Source organism: Acyrthosiphon pisum, chromosome A3, assembly GCF_005508785.2.
Source record: "Acyrthosiphon pisum isolate AL4f chromosome A3, pea_aphid_22Mar2018_4r6ur, whole genome shotgun sequence".
Taxonomy (NCBI): Eukaryota; Metazoa; Arthropoda; class Insecta; order Hemiptera; family Aphididae; genus Acyrthosiphon; species Acyrthosiphon pisum.
This window is the reverse complement of record NC_042496.1, coordinates 4,699,449-4,722,769: the sequence shown is the minus strand read 5'-3', so window position 1 is coordinate 4,722,769 and position 23,321 is coordinate 4,699,449. Positions and strand designations below refer to the sequence as shown.

The 23,321-nt window shown below is 29.0% G+C and overlaps 2 protein-coding genes across 4 annotated transcripts; one reads left to right on the top strand and one right to left on the bottom strand.

The window, feature by feature from the left end:
- Positions 1–3,503: 3,503 nt before the first annotated feature.
- On the bottom strand, positions 3,504–5,535 carry LOC100167130 (chromatin complexes subunit BAP18). 3 transcript variants are annotated; one of them, XM_001951517.5, is made up of 5 exons: positions 5,120–5,535; positions 4,954–5,052; positions 4,775–4,872; positions 4,583–4,681; positions 3,504–4,332 (listed from the first exon to the last, which is right to left on the bottom strand). In XM_001951517.5, the coding sequence occupies exons 2-5, from the start codon at positions 4,978–4,980 to the stop codon at positions 4,086–4,088; spliced, it is 471 nt and encodes a 156-aa protein (XP_001951552.1). In that variant the 5' UTR covers positions 4,981–5,052; positions 5,120–5,535; the 3' UTR covers positions 3,504–4,085. The 3 variants fall into 3 exon arrangements, with proteins under 3 accessions (XP_001951552.1, XP_008188007.1, XP_008188008.1); XM_008189785.3 differs by having other exon boundaries at positions 5,302–5,535; XM_008189786.3 differs by having other exon boundaries at positions 4,954–5,006; positions 5,302–5,535.
- A 174-nt stretch (positions 5,536–5,709) lies between these two features.
- On the top strand, positions 5,710–20,817 carry LOC100163017 (spectrin alpha chain). Its single transcript, XM_016808391.2, is given in 41 exon segments — positions 5,710–5,890; positions 7,903–8,063; positions 8,133–8,228; positions 8,292–8,427; positions 9,014–9,144; positions 9,217–9,405; positions 9,467–9,655; positions 10,023–10,361; positions 10,420–10,656; positions 10,766–10,954; positions 11,042–11,197; positions 11,264–11,396; positions 11,516–11,700; positions 11,791–11,943; positions 12,006–12,165; positions 12,280–12,485; positions 12,655–12,882; positions 12,980–13,114; positions 13,250–13,513; positions 13,583–13,774; positions 14,230–14,466; positions 14,544–14,825; positions 14,949–14,990; positions 15,923–16,071; positions 16,137–16,332; positions 16,394–16,792; positions 16,854–17,109; positions 17,223–17,332; positions 17,334–17,419; positions 17,481–17,667; positions 17,721–17,851; positions 17,958–18,162; positions 18,242–18,446; positions 18,517–18,637; positions 18,721–18,940; positions 19,015–19,277; positions 19,369–19,423; positions 19,492–19,586; positions 19,658–19,941; positions 20,001–20,167; positions 20,266–20,817. Coding segments are annotated over 40 exon segments (7,287 nt in total). The 5' UTR covers positions 5,710–5,890; positions 7,903–7,913; the 3' UTR covers positions 20,395–20,817.
- The last annotated feature ends 2,504 nt before the right edge of the window (positions 20,818–23,321 follow it).

Sequence of the window (23,321 nt, the reverse complement as noted above, 5' to 3'; positions counted from 1 at the left end):
TAAATATCGAGACATGGTGACATACCTACCGTTAATCAGACACCAGTTGTTAACCAAGAACCTATAGTTGATTACCAAAATCCACACATTTTCTCTGTTATCAATATCGAAAAGAACTTTTCTTTCTCAATTAATTTGTTATAAATAAAATTTGTATTTTAAGGATATAAATGACAAATATTGATTTTTTTAATAATACGTGAACCGTAGGGGGGCTGCAGTCCCCAAGCCTCCTGTATACGGCGCCCCACCGGGAGGTTTGTCGTTTGTATATACTTTTTGAGTATCGATGCTAATTTATATTTTGTTGTTTTTTTGTGTATAGCTATCAGTGGTGCAATCAGGGGAGGGTCTCTCGGGTCCAGATGGGGTCAGCCCACTGGTACACCTATTAACTAGTTAATATGTCTATGGTGGGTATACAACCCAAATAGTATGAAAAACGTTTCGTAACGTTCTAACAAGTATAGACCTCCCCCCCCTACTTCTACTTGAAAATTATGGTTGCGCTACTGGGCAATGGTAGCTATTGCAGCTACGTTATCATCGTTTGATACTTGCGAATTAAAAATGGTAGTTTTTATTAAAAACTTTTAACTTTAAATAACAGTTCGTAATTTTTAGTTGTAATCATTTTTGACCTGCCTGAAATTCTGTCACTTCGTAATGGAGTTGTTCATTATTTTGCATTTCCTCGGTCATTACATTGTGCATTTCTGCATACGTCAGCGTGTCTACGTCCATGGCGGTGCACTGCAGCTCGCGACGGTGGGAACCACCGGTTCGTCGTTGCACGTGTGGCCTACTTAATTATATTATGTGAACACTTACCAACGCACTGTCTGCGTGGTAAGCATTTTTGATGATATTAAAATTACTGAAAATAACACGACGCACAAGTACGGCACCCGAAAGCGAAAAACATACGTGTTGCTCGTTCAGCAAGCAAATCGCAACTATCATCATAAATATAAATGTTTACCTACTTACACTACAAATGTGAACAAAATAATATTTAGTCTGTGATTTTTAAAAAATATTTCAATTTTGCATCTATTTATGATTTACTGCAGTCAATTTTATTAGTACATATTAAAATAATTAATGATATTTTTCAGTGGTGGTTTTGACATGTATTTTGAGATGCGGTTACCAAGTATTAAATACCCTATTGTCTATTACTCTAACTCAGTAACACATGTAGGTATAATATGTTTATTTATTTACTTTGCATTACGAACTATGCTGAAGTATTCTTTAAAATTTAAATTTATGAATAATGATTAATGATTAATGGATCATCGATGAAAGAGTAATGATTAAATCACATGACGATCGACGGCCGTGTCGGGGCCCAGGGGTGCCGCATAGCAGACAGCAGTGACAACGGCGCCCAGCTATGTGAACGCACTAGCGCAGTCCCCCCACCCAGCGAGTAGCTCGGCTGTATATATCGTCCGCGGTGGACAGCGTTTAGAGGCGGTGGATTTTGGTCGCCTAGGTCTGTGTTTCGCGCATGCGCCATTTACACCATTTTACGTATTTGCGCGTTGTGCGTAAGCTCATCTCATGCACTATGCACTGTCTACTGTCTAAGCGGCGGGGACTACCGCCTCTGTCTGCCCAATGTCGTGCACTCGTGCATCTAGCGGTTGCGGCTATAATAGCTTATAGCGACGCGCAGCCATTCTAACGTTTCGACGTTGTATGCAAGTTCGGCACAAAAAAATTTAGTATTCCAAAATGTTGTTTATCTAATGCATCTAATATATGTATTGAAAATATTAAATATTTTAAATTAAAGTTAACGAATACTACTCAATAAGTAGTTAGTACCAATATAAAGTAAACAAATATTTTTTAATTTCTGAAATTAAAAGTGAGGTAGTGCCTCATTTGTCTCACCCCCAATTTTTTTAGAATGATAGAGAAAATAATTAAAATTAATTATATTACTTATTACTATCAAAAATATAGAAAAATGTCATACACACCAGATTACTTAATTTATTTGAACATCGCGGACTCTATTCCAAAATTTCTATTTGGTTTTAGATTTAACCACTCAACTGTCCAAACAACTCACTTTTCGGATAACCGTCAACCGAACACAACTACCTATCTAGTATTCTATAGTAGGTACTAGGTATAGTGAATCACCAAACATTGAAGAGATGCCGATAACTACAAACCATAGACATATTAATAAATATATTAATATGTAAATAAATATATTAATATGTAAATAAATATATAAATTTATTAATATGTCTATGCTACAAACCTAAAGATTATGTGAACACCCGTCATCTAATTGAAATTATGTAAAAATTAAAAAATAGAGGATCCAAATTAATGCTTCCAAAAACTACGAACCCCCACCCCCACGCAATTAAAATCTGAAAACGAAAATATACGTTGGCGACCATTATATCGTCGTAACTTTGGAAAAAAGGCTAACGTGGCAGCCCTATATTTGAATATTTCAACCAAGCTTCGACAGGCATACCAGATATTTTTATGTTACTCTATTCTAAATAAAAAATCTACAGCGCAAAGAAAATTCTATCCTCTAATATTTAAACTAATTCTACATCTACTTCTAACTTATACTTACTCGATCTGCAGGGGAAATGCGCGACCTCTGACATTAATAAAATAAATATCTTTCAAAATAAAGTTATATACCTACTATAGAATACTTCGTGCGACCGCGCCACGAGAGAAGGAACCCGTTTCGCGCACGCAGACTGTAGGAATTCCCACACTTTGTGCCATTTAGTGTATGTCAAATACGTAGCGATGCGCAGAATCTAACGTGTTTCGGTCAGGACACGGGTTCCTTCTCTAGTGGCGCGGAGTATAAGAATAAATTCAGATGCCTCTTGATTTGTAAGAAAGTAAGAAACGTACACTTCCATAAAGATATCCAAATTCAAGATATACAACATAGATATGTATAATAGTACAAGAGTATAATAGTATAATAGTACAAGAGTACAAGACCACATAAAAACCCTATTGAAAAATTGACATAGATACATACTGCTCAATTCAACAGGTTCACTTTATACAATCTTCAAGCACATCCATCTTAATGTTGACTAAATTGTAGCTGTGTCCTTACCTTCTTAGTTAGCTATACGTCACTCATATATAACAGATAAAACGTGTGTTACTTATTATTGTAAATTTTTCTATTATCAGTAGGTACATTTTTATGTTATTATTACATTATAAATATAAAATAACTGTCAAACCAACTTTAATGTATTATGTTTAAATATATTGTTTGATGATAATATTTATTATTATTATTATTATTCCCAATATTATTTATTTATCATGTTCAAATAGTCAAAATGTATGTATCACTGTAAATATCCATAGATGTAGAAGTCTATTGGTTAGGAATTTCTTATTAAAATTAAAAAATATTTTATACATAATATTTATAACAATTGGTGGTTGCTGGTTGGGAATTAAAATATATTAGTACCAAATTAAATAAATACTGTTTTACATTTTATTAATCACTCATTAATTATTATATATAATACATACAAAAACCTATTAATATTATAAACAATAATTTTACTACCTACCTATTATAATTTATAGCTACATACATTTAGAACAATTTAGAAATTATGACAGTTTTATAAATACACTTTAAATTAATAAGAAAAAAAAATCAAATATACATTTTATTATTATAATTTTACTAAAATTAGACTTAATTGAGTACCAACATCCTCATTTCTCATATGTATTGGTTTGTAGAACAATGAAATAAAAATCAATACTTATGATTGCAAATTTAGGAATGCAACATAATTATTTATCAAGTGTTTAATTTTGTTCTTTTGTCATGATAATTCATTGAAATAAACAGAAATAAAAATGACAAGTATACATATAAAAATAAAAATGAAATAAAGGAAGTATTATACATATTATATATTTCTAATATGGAGAAAAAAGAGACCATAAATTGAGTAACCATCAAGTAATTCATAACACAACTTTTAAATTAAAGTTAATTATTGGTATGTCAGGTAAATCTGTTTAAAATTTGATCTTAGCTATTCAATATCAACACCACAATTGAAGCTGTGTCGGTTATTTTCACTAGAAATATCATCTGAACCAGAATTATTTTCTTGAGGTGCATTTAACATGTTTAATGTCACATCAGCAGAGTTACATTTTGTATTAAGTATATTTGTTGATATTGGTGATGTTAAGGACATTGGTATTCTTGTCAATGCAGCCGGATTTATTGCTCGATTCTCATAAGATTTTCTTTTGAGAGTTGTATGTATTTGTGATCTGGAAAGTTTAATTAGGTAATGAATTGGAAGACAGGAGAATAAACATCAGTTAATAAATATTATGTATATATTTTAATATAAAATCAAAATTATTTACAATTAAAAGTTAATTTAAAAGTGCATTGAGATTTTAATAACTAATAAAATATCACTTAACATTAAATTGTATCACTTTAGTCTCTTAATTTAATACAAAAACATTTTGAAAGACCTTACGGTATTATTGATTAATAATATAAAATAATTACACTGTTCGTTGTTTGATTTGGTCGCAGATAATAGCTAAGTCATCTGTGAATTTCTTTACAGCCCTTTGTAACATTTCTATATCGTCATCAGTCCATTTGCTAATAATAATTAAATGCAAAAATAACCATCACAAAAATGCAGACAAATAATAATAATAATAATAATAATAATAATATAATTTAATGTTGTACCTGTTGGGTGTAGGAGTATCATTTGTCGGTTGCAATGTCAATGTTAGTTCGCCTAATCTACTGAACGCGGTACCTGCAGCACTGAAAATCTCACCAACCTAAACATAATAATATGAATTATTGAGTATTCATTTATTTAAATATTATATTATTTAAAATGCATAAAAACAAGGGTTTACTTTAGCCGCTGAACTTTGATTGCTCATTTTGTTCACTAGTTGAATTTGGAATACTATAAAAAAAACGTCACTGGTGGTACTAAATTTCACAAAAAATGTCTAAAAATAATTAAAATTAATAATTAATAATATTATCGTCTGTAAAAGATAATATTATACTAGGTACCTAATGATATTAGTAAAAAAAAATGTTATATTGTTGACAGTCGTGTTCTGATAACATCGAAATGACACAATCTGTGCCGTAATTCATAAAAGCGATACCACAAGATAGATTACGCGCCATTTTGTACGAAAATCTCAAGTAGGTATCCATAATAATTAATAAATAATAATAAGTACGAGTACCTATTTAAAATCGTGATATTCAGCGATCACCAGGACTGCGCTGGTAGTTGTTCTCAAACCTCGCGAATCAGAGAATATTAAGTTTTTCAAAGTACAAACCGATTATTGAAATATTGTAAAACATGTACAACGTACATGCCTACAATCAATTATAATTTAACACGATAAAAAATAAAAATATAATATCAAGTTTGAACGGGCAAGGATTTGTCTTCATTTTTTTAGCCACTCCTGTCTCTACCGCGGTAACACTGGTCGCGGTATTCTCGGCTTGTACCTCAGAACATAGTACTAACTCTGGAGGGGGTACTGTCCGGCGGGCGGCGGCTGCTCCCGCCCACCCCGCACCCCGCCAGTCCAACGATCCAATTCCGTCGGTGACGAAGTTTCAAGTTTATTGAACGGGATCCGTTTGTTTTTTTTTTCTCTCCTCTCGTATTGTGCTCGTATCTACAGTTATAATAACGCAATTAACCGTGCAGTGCGTCAATACTCAATAAGTAGCCGGACGTTTATCGAGAAATGACAATTCGTGTATGAAGGAGAAATAAACAAAAATCATATTCGTAATTGGTGCCGAGCGAACAAGGTAATTAGATGTTTTATGTTTTCGTGTAATCGATCCCGGCGCCACCGAAGCCGTGTCGCTTTTTCTCTTTGCCACACCCAGCTTGGTGATTACATTTACTGCGAAATTTTCCCATTTTTCACTTTGATGGGGCCACGGGTGTCTGACATCCGCACGATCGAGGGTCTTGCTCGTAATTTATGTCCCGAGCTGGAAGTTCTAATCGCGCATTTGACCTACCACTATTCCACTATAATGTCTTCGTTATAATAATATGTATCTACCTTCGATAATAATATATTATATTATTGACATACCTATTTTATAGGCACTTGACATCTAATGGTAGTTTATTAGTCGTATTTCTAGTATCTGTTCTGCAGTTTCTAAGACTGCCCGCTAACTTTACTGTATGAAGTTAACCCATTTAATTTCGTTAAGAGGATTTGTATTTTTGTAATTCGACAATATGACATCAGTGCTGGTTTTGCAATGCATGACTCAGTAAAGGTTAAGTTACTATTTTTAAAACCTTAATAATTAATATTTTGTGAAATAGTCCAATAGTCATGTAATTAAGGACTATCTTATGTTAAACAAAATATTACAGATATCGTGCTTAGTAAGTGGTGTTTGATTTTATATTTATTAATATAGATCAAAAATATATTTAGGTTTAAATTGAATTAGATTTTCGTTAGATAAATATTATTTTATAAGACTTTAAAATCATGGGTCCTCTTATATATAATTGAATATAAATACTTCAGACTTGTTAATGATGTCTGTAATATATAGTATATAATATATATATGATACAAAGGCAATTTATGTGTCACATAAGACATGTTAAACTATGTCTTATGTGACACACAAATTGATTATTCATACGGCTATTAGACATTAGTGTTTCTTAGTAACTAGTAGCATATAAATTTAAATACCCAACCATTTAGAGTTAAATTAAAACTTAAATCTAAAGTTGTATAACACTTGTCATATTATGACAACATTTTTAGCTGCAATATACCTATCAAAATATAATTTAAACAATATATTAACTATTTACACATATTAACAACTATCTAGTTCATACCTATCTGTATACCTAAGGCTGTATTCTACTATGCTTTATATTTGTAAATAACTAGTTCAGAGGATGACTGAGGATTCTCTCTATGTCTCAAACCTGTATACCTACACCAAAAACATTTAACTAAAAAATATTTAAATATCTGTTATTTATAGCAGACATTAAAAATTTTAACCTATCTAAAACAACGATTATAAAATGAAGACCTTTTATCAGAATTAAAATAACAAATAACAAATTTACATCTTCTAATGTTGTGGTAAAAACAACTAGGTATCTTTATTTTAATATTTTTTATTGTACTTAATAAATTTGACCTTGTGATAATTTTAATATTTATTTAAATTTAGTTTGAACTGTTTAAAGTTATGGCATACTTAAACAAAAAAAAATAAAACTATTAACTCTTTTCAACTAGATGGTATGTACATTCAGATGATTTTGTTGTTAAAATAAGATAGAAATAAGTTAAAAGTTCAAAATTATTTTTTACTGTTTATACTATTATTGTTTATAGATACTTAAAAACAGATTAAATAATTACAATTGGAATCATTATACATTTTAATCATAGACATATTAATAAATCTTAAATAATATTAATATGTCTATGATTTTATTGAAGAATTAATATTTTGTGTTTACTATTTACACTACAGTATATCTGATATTAGTTATCACAATATGTATCAGTAAATAATAAATAAATAAGTTAATACAATAAATCAGTAAACTGAATACTCATATGATAATCTAATAATTAGTAATTTTCATTCATAGTTATTTTAAATAATCCTCACTATTTACTTTATTTAGCTTATCTTTAAATAAATATCAATAATTACTTATCATACTAACTGAACGTATTAAAATGTTGTCACTGATTTTAAATTATTGTAAATAGATTATTTTAATAAAATACCAATATTTTTTATTTAAGATATTTTCATAATGGATCCCTTGATTCCAAAGGAGGTGAAAATCCTTGAATCTGCTGAGGATATCCAAAATCGTCGTTTTCAAGTACTTGATCGCTATAGCGAATTCAAAGCAGAAGCCCGTTTAAAAAGAGAAAAACTTGAAGATTCTAGAAGATTTCAAGTAATTTAAAATTAAACTATTTCACTTTCAAAATTATTTTGAGAAATGTTAATTTGTGTGTTATCACAGTATTTTAAAAGAGATGCAGATGAACTTGAATCTTGGATACTTGAAAAAACACAAGCTGCATCAGATGAAAGTTATAAAGATCCTACAAACCTACAGGTTATTATTACTTATTTCATGTTTTTACTGATAAAAATTAATTAATGTATTGTACATTTTTAGGCTAAAATTCAAAAACACCAAGCATTTGAAGCTGAAGTTGCTGCACATAGTAATGCAATTGTGGTTTTAGATAACACTGGAATGGGAATGATTAATCAAAACCATTTTGCATCGTCAGAAATACGTCAGAGACTTGGTAATTTAAATTTTTATTAATACATTTTGTAAGAAACATCATTCAAATGGGAATATTTTGATGTTATACAAAACAGTTGTATTAAATTTTTGAGTAATCCTCTATATTTTTATAGCATAAACCAGCGGTTCTTAACTTTTTTATACCCGCTTACTACCTTTTTTTTTATTGCTTGTATCGCAACTGAAGTGGGAATCAATATAATACTTATAAACGCATACTACCTATACAGTTTGGAAATTTTCATGTGACTTTTTTTTCTTTTGCTTAGTCAAATAAATGAAAATTAAATATGTACAATTACTATTCATGTCAAATAAACCAAATAATATTAATTATTAATGATCCATTTATTTTATAAAGGGAGATTTTCTTTGCGTACAACCTTTGAGCTTTCCATAAGTTGAGAAACGCTGGCATAAACTATAAATTATTGGTATTAGGTATATTATAATATACCTAAATGTGTTTTGAACAAGTTAAAAATGTATTATAAATATTTATAGATAACTCCAATTAATTTTGATAACTTTGATAAAAATACAAATTTAGATAGGAATTAATGATAAATTACAAATAATTTTAGAGCAATTACACAAAGATTGGGATTTACTTTTGTCAAAATTGGCTGAAAAGGGTGTTAAATTACAGCAAGCATTGGTTTTAGTTCAATTCTTAAGACAATGTGATGAGGTTATGTTTTGGATTAATGATAAGGTAAATAATTAATTTGAGTTGCATAAAAATGTTTAATATATTTATTAATTAAATCCGGTATCACCATACTAGGAAACTTTTGTCACTACTGATGAGTTTGGTGCCGATCTAGAACATGTAGAAGTATTGCAACGTAAATTTGATGAATTTCAAAAAGATATGACATCACAAGAATATCGTGTAACGGAAGTAAATGATTTAGCTTCCAAATTAGTTCTGGAAGGACATCCTGAAAGAGAAACAATTTTGAAAAAAAAAGAGGTAATTAAACAACTTTCCTGTTTATGTGGTTTTTGTATACAAATTGTATGTATGTACTTAGGATTTAAATGAAGCATGGACTCGGCTTAAGCAATTAACTTTAATGAGGCAAGAACGATTATTTGGAGCTCATGAGATACAACGTTTTAATCGTGATGCTGATGAAACTGTAGCTTGGATATCTGAAAAAGATGGTATATTGTCTTCTGAAGACTATGGAAGAGATTTAGCTAGTGTGCAAACACTTCAGGTTTGTTATAAAAATATGATTTATATTATTATATTATTATATTAAGAGGTATCATTTAAAGCTGTGTTCACGCTACAACATGTCGTGTAGGGTTAAATATATTCAGCTTCTAGGTAACGTGTTACCTACGTATAAATATATGGAAACGATATAGTGTAGTGTGAGGCCAGCTTAAGGTTGGCTTACAATAAAAATTTTATATCTAATGTAATTTATGAAATACAAATTATATATTATTTGGTCTGTTTATTTTATTTAATATTTACTTATAATTTTGTTCATAAAGTTAGGAATTGTATTTACATTTTTTAGCTATAGTCCTTAATTTTTTACAGTTAACTAATTGTATGATCTTTTATTATTTTAGAGAAAACATGAAGGAGTTGAAAGAGATTTGGCAGCTTTAGAAGATAAAGTTTCAATTTTGGGTCAAGAAGCAGATCGCTTATGTGGAATTCACGCTGATCATAGTTCACAAATACAAAATAAGCGTGGAGAAATAGTTGCTTATTGGGAACGTCTAACTGCTAAAGCACAGGAGCGTCGACAAAAGTTAGATGAATCTTATTTACTTCAACGTTTCTTAGCTGATTTCCGCGATTTGACTTCTTGGATTAATGATATGAAGGCAATAATATATTCTGATGAATTAGCAAAGGACGTGGCTGGTGCTGAAGCTTTACTTGAAAGGCATCAAGAACACAAGGTATATAAGTGATAATTATATTTTTAATTAGTATAAAAATAACTAAATGTTTGTATAGGGAGAAATTGATGCGCGTGAAGATAGTTTCCGGATTGCATTGGAATCTGGAGAACACATATTAAAAAGTGAAAATGCTCCTACATTAGTTAGTGAAAATTTAAGTAATTTGATCAGTGAAAAGAGTTCATTGTTAGCTTTATGGGAAGAAAGACGTATATTGTATGAACAATGTATGGATTTGCAATTGTTTTATCGTGATACTGAGCAAGCTGATACGTGGATGGCCAAACAAGAAGTAAATATACATAAAAAGATATATAATTAACACAGTATACAAATAATTTGCCACAAATTATGATAGTAAATAATGGAGTTATTTTAAAAGTACAATATATTTTCTATAGGCATTTTTATCCAATGAGGATTTGGGTGATTCACTGGATAGTGTTGAAGCATTGATTAAAAAACATGAGGATTTTGAAAAATCTTTAGCTGCTCAGGAAGAAAAAATTAAAGCTCTTGATGAATTTGCCACAAAATTAATTGAAGGACAACATTATGCCACTGAAGATGTTGCACAACGCCGTGAAATGGTAAATAATAAATATCCAATATAAAAATGGCATAGAACTACTTTTTTTCCAAAAGAAATTTTAATTTTTAGTTAAATTATCTTTTAGTTGTTAGAGAGGCGTACAGCATTACTCGCAAAATCATCACAAAGACGTAGTGTTCTTGAAGATTCATATAGACTTCAACAATTTGAAAGGGATTGTGATGAGACTAAAGGATGGATTAATGAAAAATTAAAATTCGCTAATGATGACAGTTATCTTGTAAGTAGTATTTATTTTTTATTAATTTTGATTATTTATAACATAACGAGTATTGTTGCTTATTAGGATCCAACCAATTTAAATGGTAAAGTACAAAAACATCAAAACTTTGAACAAGAACTAAATGCTAACAAATCTCGCATGGAAGAAATTACTTCTACTGGTCATGCTCTTATTGAATCTAAACATTATGCTTTGAGTAAGTTAATTTTATGTTATCAATGTTTTTTTGAAGAGCAATTTTTTTACGTAGTGTACAATGCAAATGTTTAAAGAAATTATCACTCACATTTTTTATCTCCTTTTATTTTTTGTTAGGTCGTATTCAACTAAGAATGGATGAAATTGTTCATTTATGGGAAAATTTAGTTACTGCATCAGGACAAAAAGGTTCAAAACTACGTGAAGCTGCACAACAACAGCAATTTAATCGTACTGTTGAAGATATTGAGCTGTGGTTATCAGAAGTTGAAGGACAATTATTAAGTGAAGATTATGGAAAAGTAATATTAGTCAATAGTTCTTTCTTAGTTATTTGTCATGTTAATAGTTCATTTTTTATACTTTAAATAATATTTATTCGTTTTCTTAAGGATTTAACTAGTGTACAAAATCTTCAAAAGAAACATACTTTGTTGGAAGCTGACGTTGCCTCACATCAAGATAGAATCGAAGGCGTAAAGATAACAGCTGATCAGTTTGTAGATGGAGGTCATTTTGATGCAGACAACATTCATGCAAAACAAGTAAATACTCAATTTTTTTTCTGACAAAAAAAATATTATTTAATATTTTATTTGCATATTAGGTTGTATTATGTGATCGTTATTCATCACTGAAAAAACCGATGGAAACACGTAGACAACGTTTGGCAGATTCACTTTTAGCCCAACAACTATTTAGAGATGTTGAAGATGAAGAAGCTTGGATTCGTGAAAAAGAACCTGTAGCAGCATCAACAAATCGAGGTGAATATGTCTTGTTTATAATAACATTGCAGTAATAAGTTTTTATAATTTATTATTTAATATTTAAAATAGCAAATGAAATAATAAAATTAATAAAGTTAATTAAATGTATAGGTCGTGACCTCATTGGTGTACAAAATTTAATGAAGAAACATCAAGCTGTTGTGGCTGAAATCAACAATCATGAATCCCGTATAGCTGCAGTCACTCAAGCTGGACAACAAATGGTTGATACTAAACATTTTGCTTCGGAAGATATAAAACAGCGTTTAGCAAACCTCAATAAACATTGGAATCATCTTAAAGAAAAAGCATATCAGGTATGAATTAATTATAGAAATTAGTAATTACTAATCTTATTTAGTTATCATTAATAAGTACTTTAAAGTGTATAGTATCAAAATATATTATTTTTCTTACCACACTGAAAATCTTACTAAGCTATAAAATAGTTTTCTATTTTATAAAAAAAAATTATATTATTTTTAGCGCAAACAAGATTTAGAAGATTCTCTTCAAGCGCATCAGTACTTTGCTGACGCTAATGAAGCTGAATCTTGGGTTAAAGAAAAAGAACCAATGGTATTAAGTCAAGATTATGGAAGAGATGAAGATTCTTCTGAAGCTTTATTAAAAAAACACGAAGCATTGTTGTCAGATTTAGAAGCATTTAAAACTACAGTTGGATCACTTTCAGAACAAGCTGCTGCATGCAAGGTAAGGAAAAATAGTTCTCTGTTCAGTGATTAAAACTTTTTATTGTATTGTTTCTAGTAATTTTTGTGATAAATGCATTTTTATTTCATTATTTTAGCAACAAGAAACGCCTGTAGTAGATGTTAGCGGAAAAGAGTGTGTAATGGCATTGTTTGACTATACTGAAAAGTCACCAAGAGAAGTTTCCATGAAAAAAGGAGATGTTTTAATCCTATTAAACTCTAATAATAAAGTATGCATATTTAATTTTTATAAATTATATTACCAATAGTTTTTTATTTTTTGTAATATTTCATAATATACCCTTATTTAACCAATTATTATTTGATTTTATATTATTATATATTGTTAATGTTTAATAATTTAGGAATGGTGGAAAGTAGAGGTTAATGATCGTCAAGGATTTGTCCCCGCTCCTTATGTAAAGCGACTTGAAGTTTCTGGTCTGAGTGCATCTCAACAACATTTGGCTACTGGTGGATCTATTGCAGCCAGACAAGCACAAATTGAAGCCCAATATACAAGGCTTTTAAATCTAGCCAAAGAACGACAAACTAAACTCGCTGAAACTGTTAAAGCATATGTACTAGTAAGAGAAGCTGCAGAATTGGCCACATGGATCAAAGATAAAGTTAGTTCAGGTTTTACACTATTAATAAGGGTTTTTATAATTATTTAATTATTATACTCAATATTTAAGGAAAATCATGCTCAAGTACAAGATGTTGGAGAGGATTTAGAACAAGTGGAAGTCATGCAAAAGAAATTCGATGATTTTCAATCTGATTTGAAAGCAAATGAAGTACGATTAGCTGAAATGAACGAAATAGCAATGCAGTTAATGAGTTTAGGCCAAACAGAAGCAGCATTGAAAATAAATACTCAAATTCAGGTATGTAAGATAATTATTGCTATTGCTGCTAATTATGTATACTATCTACTGGCTATTGTAGACTAAGGAATTTACACTTTTATCTATGATTTAAACCATTATGTAAAATACTAAAATGCAGTTTAATTATGATTTAACTATTTTTGTCAAAATTGTTACTTCAAATGTCTTAAAAAAAAAATTGTGGCCATCCGGGAACTTTTTTTTGTTATAGGTAGAAAAATGTATTTGAAATGTTATATTACATCTTAAAATTGTAGGTAAAAAAAAAGCATGATACATGCGGCTACCAATATTAATTAATATAATTTAAGTCTTAAATCATGATTATATTGTGTATATAATATATAAACAGTAAATCATTGCTAATTATTATACTTATTGTATATTTTATTGGCATATTCATATGTTATTCCAATTTAAATATATTTATTCTTACTAATGGTATTGAATAGGATTTGAATGAAAAGTGGACATCTCTTCAACAACTTACTCAAGCCCGAGCTACACAATTAGGATCAGCACATGAAGTACAAAGATTCCATAGAGATGTTGATGAGACGCGTGATTGGATTCGTGAAAAAGATGATGCTCTTAATAATGATGATCTTGGTAAAGATTTAAGAAGTGTTCAAGCTTTACAGCGTAAACATGAAGGTTTAGAACGTGATTTGGCTGCATTACAAGATAAGGTTAGAAATATATTTTTTTGTATTATTAAATAAGAATTTATTGAAATTCAAATAAAAACCCAATCTTTTTGTATTAGATCCGCCAATTGGACGAAACTGCTAATCGCTTAATGAACACACATCCTGAATCTCGTGATAATACTTACATGAAACAAAGAGAAATTAATGAAGAATGGACTCAATTAACAGCAAAAGCTAATTCAAGAAAGGAGAAACTTTTAGATTCTTATGATTTGCAGAGATTCTTGTCTGACTATCGTGATTTAATGTCTTGGATAAATTCAATGATGGGTTTAGTTTCTAGTGACGAATTAGCATCTGATGTCACTGGAGCTGAAGCGTTATTGGAACGTCATCAGGTAAAATAAACAATTTGAAATAACTGAATTTTTTAGATACCAATATTAGGTTTATGCTTAAAAATATCCACAGTATTAATTAAAGCATAATTATTTTTTATTTATGTTCTATCATTTTTGTAGAGTTTGAGAGCTGAAATAGACTATCGTTATGGTATAGCTCAGGTACAAAATGAAGCATTGGTTTTTGTGTATATGTCATTTAAAGTTTGCACTTCACTGACACTATTAAATATATTTCTAAGTTTGGTTTTTCATATTCTAAAAACATTATTTATACTATTTAGTAATAAAACTATAGTGCCCAGATCCTTATGAATAGATAATACTTACTTTCTTTTAGCTTTACTTTGAATATTGATTTTTTAATCAAACTAAATATTTATTTACTTTTAGAAACAAGTTTTATAATTAATAGATTTATCAAAATAAAATTCTGAACACAATATTTTACAACTGTGAATGTTATTAAGTGTGCTTTGTTGGTGTATATACAACAACACTGATATTTGTTATCAATCAATTGGTAAAAAAAAAAAATATTAAAGTTCATGCAGTTAAAAATTTACTAAACATTTATATTTAAATATTGAATAACAAAGTGTATCCTGCTATTAATTATTATAATAACAGATTAAGATATTTAATAGTTATTTAGAAAGTTGGGGAAAATTTACTTACATTTAAGAGTTAATCAAAGAATAGTACAATTTTACCTAATAGAAAAAGTTTTGCAATTGTCTGGGCCTTGATAGTAATTAAAGGTAAATTAATTAATTGTTTTAAGTTTGTATTTTTATTTAACTCTATAACTTATTTTTTATTTTAACAGTGTTATTACTTATAACTTATGATGTTACAATCATTAAATTAAAATAAATTGTACACTAATAAAATACACCAATACATTTTTCACTTCAGATATATATTTTATACATTTTCAAACTAATATTAGTAATAACTATCAATAACTTTTTACAGATGATATTTCCGTCTTTTTAGTATTACTAAAAAATTAATATTTCATTCTATCACACTTATTCACTATTAAGATTTAAACTACTATTATTCTTTTTCATATTAATTTTGTATTTTAGGAACATCGTACAGAAATTGATGCTCGTACTGGTACCTTCCAAACATTCGAAATGTTTGGACAGCAACTCTTACAATCTGGACATTATGCCAGTGTTGAAATACAAGAAAAAATTGAAAGCATGACTGAAGCTAGACAAGAGTTAGAAGAGTGAGTTTTCAGTTAGTAAGGAATACATTTTCTCAGAGTCTATTAATATTAAATTTTACACGCAGAGCATGGATAAATCGCCGAATGCAACTAGATCAATGTTTGGAACTGCAACTGTTCTACAGAGATTGTGAACAGGCTGAAAACTGGATGTCAGCTCGAGAGGCATTCCTTGCATCTGAAGAAGTTGATTCTAAGGGAGATAATGTGGAAGCTTTAATTAAAAAACATGAAGATTTTGATAAAGCTATTAATGCACATGTATGGCTGTTATTGAAATAATTATTTTTTTAGTTTTAATTTTAAATTTACTAATTTACAGGAAGAGAAAATTGCGGCTTTACAAACACTAGCTGATCAATTAATGGCTGCACAACATTATGCTGCAACTCCAATTAATGAAAAAAGGCAACAAGTTTTGAATAGATGGCGTCATTTGAAAGAGGCTTTAATTGAAAAAAGATCAAAATTAGGCGAATCGCAGACATTACAGCAGTTTAGTAGAGATGCTGATGAGATTGAGAATTGGATTGCGGAGAAACTTCAACTGGCTACAGAGGAAAGTTACAAGGACCCAGCAAATATTCAATCTAAACATCAAAAGCATCAAGCATTTGAAGCAGAATTAGCTGCTAACGCTGACCGAATTCAAAGCGTTTTAGGCATGGGACAGAATTTAATTGATAAACATCAGTGTGCTGGATCAGATGAAGCTGTTCAGGTACTAGTTAAACTATAAAATATATTTTTCATATTTATGAGGATATATGTTTTTAATTTAGTCAAGATTAGGATCAATTGCTGATCAATGGGAATATTTGACTCAAAAAACAACAGAGAAATCATTGAAACTTAAGGAAGCAAACAAACAGCGTACCTATATTGCTGCTGTAAAAGATTTAGATTTCTGGTTGGGTGAAGTAGAATCATTGTTAACATCTGAAGACTCTGGAAAGGATTTAGCATCTGTTCAAAATCTAATTAAAAAACATCAACTTGTTGAAGCTGATATTCAGGCACATGAAGATCGTATTAGAGGTTAATATTGTAAATGATGTGTATTTAAAAATTAGAAGTTATTATATTATTTAGAATAAATGTCATCATACTCGTTAAATAATTAAATGGTTTATACATTTTTTTTTATTCAGATATGAATGGTCAAGCAGATTCATTAATTGAAAGTGGACAATTTGAAACAGGAAGTATCCAAGAACGTCGTAGTTCTATCAATGAAAGATATGAACGTATTAGAAATTTGGGCAGCCCATCGCCAAGCTCGTTTAAATGAAGCTAACACTTTGCATCAGTTCTTCAGAGATATTGCAGATGAAGAATCATGGATAAAGTAAGTTGCATATTATATTCATCATGTTTTTTGATATGTATTTATTTATTATTATTAATAGGGAAAAAAAACTTTTGGTTGGATCTGATGATTATGGTCGTGATTTAACTGGTGTTCAAAATCTTAAAAAAAAACATAAGCGACTTGAAGCAGAATTAGCGTCTCATGAACCTGCTATACAATCAGTTCAAGAAGCTGGAGAAAAATTAATGGATGTTTCTAACCTTGGCGTTCCAGAAATTGAACAGGTAACTTTAAAATTTTTTTTTTAATATTTTTTTATTGACTTTTTTTTTTTAAGCGATTAAAATTATTAAATCAAGCATGGGATGAATTGAAACAAATGGCTTCAAACCGAGGGAAAAAATTAGACGAATCTTTAACCTATCAACAGTTTTTGGCCAAAGTAGAAGAAGAAGAAGCTTGGATCAGGTCAATTAATATTACATTTATAAGTTACCTATGTAGCTATAATGTATTAATTAAATTTTTTAAATACATGTTTATATCTATTATTTTATTTATTCTATTAATTTAGTGAAAAGCATCAATTATTATCTGTGGAAGATTTTGGTGATACCATGGCAGCTGTACAAGGTCTTTTAAAAAAACATGATGCATTTGAAACTGATTTTGCTGTTCATCGTGATCGTTGTGAACAAATAAGTCATGGAGGTATTGACCTTGCAGATTCAAAGAACCATCATGCAGATAGCATATTACAGCGTTGCCAACAACTTCAGGTATCTATACAAGTTATTTGTTAACTTATAACCTAGCTATAGTTTGAAAATATTTAATAAAATTGTGTTTCATAAATAGATTAAGTTGGACAATTTATCTGCATTGGCTGCTAAACGCAAGTCAAAGTTGATGGATAATTCTGCTTACTTACAATTTATGTGGAAAGCAGATGTGGTTGAATCATGGATTGCTGATAAGGAAACTCACGTTAGATCAGAAGAGTATGGTAGAGATTTATCTACTGTTCAAACTTTACTTACTAAACAAGAAACATTTGATGCTGGTAAGGATACAACCAATTTTATTTATAAAATGCAACCAACATAAGTTATAGTTAAAAAAAAATTATTTAGGTCTTCATGCGTTTGAACACGAAGGAATACAAAATATCACTGCTCTAAAGGATCAATTGATTGCTGCTAATCATAATCAATCGGAAGCGATATTAAAACGACATGCTGATGTGATTGACAGGTATTAACTTATTATTTTATTAATTGTATAATATTGTACTTTATTTGTTTGATTTAATATTAATACTATTAAACATTTTTTAGATGGCAAAAATTATTGGGAGATTCTGATGGCCGTAAACAGCAATTGTTACGTATGCAAAACCAATTCCGACAAATAGAAGAACTGTACTTAACTTTTGCTAAAAAAGCTTCTGCATTTAACTCTTGGTTTGAAAATGCTGAGGAAGATTTAACAGACCCTGTGCGTTGTAATTCCATAGAAGAAATCAGAGCACTTCGTGAAGCACATGCACAATTCCAAGTAAATAAATAATTTTTGAAAAAAATTGTACTTGATAGTTATTTTTTATGTAAATTTATTTGCATATTATATAGGCGTCACTGACATCTGCTCAGTCAGATTTTGAAGCATTGGCTGCTCTTGATCATCAAATTAAGAGTTTTAACGTAGGCCCCAATCCATACACATGGTTCACAATGGAAGCTTTAGAGGACACTTGGCGTAACTTACAAAAAATCATTAAGGAACGAGATATTGAATTAACTAAAGAAGCTCAGAGACAAGATGAAAATGATACTCTTAGAAAAGAATTTGCCAAACATGCCAACACTTTCCACCAATGGTTAACTGAAACCAGGTATATTAATACTGTACTACTGTATTAGTTATTACTTCTTACTATTGATTTAAGCAGTTATTAATGCATTTTTTATTCATTCCCATTATAGAACATCAATGATGGAAGGATCTGGTTCTTTGGAACAACAACTGGAAGCCATTAAAGTATTATTTTTATACTAAATATTTAAGTTAAATATGCGTTTTATTTATTCGATTAAATTATTTATTAGCGTAAAGCAACTGAAGTACGTTCACGTCGTTCAGATTTAAAGAAAATTGAAGACCTTGGGGCTATTCTTGAAGAGCACCTAATATTGGACAATAGGTATAACATTTTTATCAATCTTGAATCTTATGTACAACAAAATATACTAATATTAATCAATCATTGATTAGGTACACAGAACATAGTACAGTTGGTTTAGCTCAGCAATGGGATCAACTAGATCAATTAGGTATGCGAATGCAACACAACCTAGAACAGCAAATTCAGGCTAGAAACCAATCAGGTGTCAGTGAAGATGCTTTGAAAGAATTCTCTATGATGTTCAAACACTTTGACAAGGATCGGTCAGGGCGTCTTGATAAAACCGAATTCAAATCTTGTCTCAGAGCTTTGGGTTATGATTTACCTATGGTAGAAGAAGGACAACCTGATCCTGAATTTGAAGCAATACTAGGTATTTTGTTTGTTATGATATTGTTTGTGTTGATATTTAATTTGTTTGTTTTTTTTCAGATGTGGTAGACCCAAATCGTGATGGTTATGTATCTCTTCAGGAGTATATGGCATTCATGATCAGCAAAGAAACCGAAAATGTACAAAGTTCAGAAGAAATTGAGAATGCATTCAGGGCAATCACAGCCGGTGATAGACCATATGTTACAAAAGAAGAACTGTATGCTGTAAGTATCAATATATACCTGCTCATTACCACGGCTTTTGATACTTTATATTACTCCATATATTTTGGTTATTAATATTGATTTGTGTTTTCTCATAGAACCTTACCAAGGATATGGCTGATTATTGCGTTGCTCGTATGAAACCATTTGTAGATACAAAAACGGAAAGACCAATCACTGGGGCTCTAGATTACATAGAGTTTACTAAAACACTTTTCCAAAATTAAACAATAATACTATACTGCACGCTACATCAGAGATTTTTTATAATAGATTTATTTACGTATACTTAACTATTTATTTAGCTTAAGACTAAATCATGTGAGCAATTTATTAATAATTTGCATTTGAAATGTTATGTCAATAAAATATTCTATTTTTATTTTAAGTGTCTAAATTTTAATTGAGAGTGAATTTTTATTTGATGTATTTTTATGTTTGACATTAAAATGTTAACCATCAATGAATCTACCTACTAGGTACTAACATATGTTTTTTTTTTTATTATTATTTATTTATTTTATTACTTAAGAATAGAAAGAGATGATTATATTTATATTTATTAAATTGCTTATGCTTGTGAGTTTTATTAATGCAATTATGTTTTACCTAATTTATTTTTCACATTAAAGTCTCGCCAAATAATAAAACTTGTTGTTTCTTTCATTTTTATTTCCTCTCTTAGTTTTAAAAATGTCAAGATTTAAGAACTTAAATCTACTGTATAATATTTGGTAATTTTTATGAGGTAGGTATACAAATGGTATAATATGTCTACTTGAGATAAATTAAAATAGTTAAAAAAAATTGATGACCTCTAAGTAGCAGCCAGTAGCAGATACGGAGGTGCATTATAGTTTCTTAAATCATACTTATATAGTTAAACATTTTTAATTAAGTGTTGTAGTTTAATTTAACAGTTTTTAGAAACTTAAATTTATTTTATAAATGCAATTATACACTATTATCATTGAAACTATTGCCTTTCACTTAACTCATTGTGTAGTCCCATCTTATTAAGTTAAAGTTAAATTGGCAATTAAATCTGTGCTATGTATTTATTATAAATGATAGTGTGTGAAATAACTATTTTTTTTACATGGTTTCACATCATTAAAAAACAATATTTTTTGTCCTCATATTTTTTTTAAGTTATTACTTTTTTGAATTTTAATATACAATATTAAAATCATCTCTGGAAGCAGTTTTGCTGTGTATTTTGATGCATAAAAAGTGGGCAAGTGGATGTCGCTTTGCTGTACAGTAGGTTACAAGTGGGTATAATGGATAATGGATGGTATTCATTTTGAATTCAATGATATAATATCATTGTATAAGAAAAATGATTCTGAGCGGAGACGGTATGTAAGTCTAGGTATAACTGTATAAGACATATTATATACTTATCTATGGTATTAAAAAAAAAAGTGACCTATATTAGGTACCTATAATAAATTTCAAATTAATCATATCACAATATCCATTAGGTACTTATAACGCGTTATACATCAACAATAAACCGTGATACTATCATAAATATATAATAGTATACTTTAGAAGTTTCAAGTACCCACGAATAATATTATACAATCACAACAAAATAACTAAAATAGTTATTCAAGATTTTTTAATATGTAATTTCGTCTAAATTTGAAATTAAAATGACTATAAAAATAAACTTTGCTGATGTAACTATTTACGTGGAATTTTGTTTTAAATTTTCAATCCTTAGATATAAAACTTGAACATTTTATTAATTTTTAACTACAAAATTATTATTCAATTTTAAATTTGATAAATTTTGTCAAAATTCAAACTTTAAATGCTTATAAAAAAAGTTGTGCCAATGTATGTATTTTTAATATTTTTCAACTGCTATTGTAACAATATACCAGAAGCCTCGTATTAAATTTTTACACTTTTTGGACCAACAGATAAAACTTTATTGATATTTATAGAAAAAAAAAAATAAAAAAAATGAAAACTGACAATGTCCATAAACAGCTCAAAAAGAGTCAAAATATTTTCAAAATTGTATGGTGTATAGGAAATGCTAATATAAACATTCAGTAAAATTTTCAAGTATCAACAGTCATTCTTATTTTAATGACAACAAAATAAGAAAATTGTTACATGAGAAATCGAGTGAATATCAAATGTTGCAAAAATATGAATTTTAAACGTCAATGAAAATGTAATTTGACTTGCTTGTAGACCTTGAAAAAGGTAGACAAACTTATGAGGAATCTTGTATTACATTTTAAAATCTTAGATTTAAAAAGAACATTTTTATGAATTTCTAACTCAACATAATTTACAAATTTTCGTCAATTATACGTATTTTGTCAATATTTGAACTTTTGATGCTTATAAAAAAAATTGTGACTATTTATTTTTAATTTTTTTTATCTGCCATTGAAACAGTATACTAGGAAGCCTTCTATTAAGTTTTCAAGCTTTTTTAACCAACAAATAACATTTTATTGATATTTATAGAAAAAAAAAACTAAAAAAAATGGAAACTAAAAATGTTTGTAAAGCGCTCAAAATAAGTCAAAATATTTGGTAAATGTTATGGTGTATAGAAAATGCTAATATAAACATTCAGTCAAAATGTCATGTACCTACGGTCATTTGTTTAAGAGTTGCACCAAAAACCAAAATAAATTTTGTCGAAAACAGATTTTGCGTAAAAATTCCAGTTTTTCCATAATTTTTATTTTGTTTTTCACGGCGCTTTTGAAAACTACTGAGAAATTAAATTTTGACCTCCCCAATGCACCAACGATATTCACTTTCTGATCGAACAAGATACTGAAAGTTGAAAATCGTAGCATTATTTCGACTACTTGTCGTGTACACAGACACAAAAAAAATAAAAAATAAAAAATAAAATAAAAAAACACACATAATTGTAAAATCAATACATTCATCGTTCAACTCAGAATCTAAAAAATATATTCTTTTACATTTTGTCAAAAGTATTTATTATGTTTGTAGAAACAAAAAATGATTTTATAGTTCTAAACGTCGTTTATGTTTGGTTTTAATAATTTGTACTCTTCAATGACATCATCATAATTTACTGTAGTTGCAAGATTTTGCTCCACAAAAATCATGAGCATAGAATTTAGTCTCTTTTGTTTCATAGTAC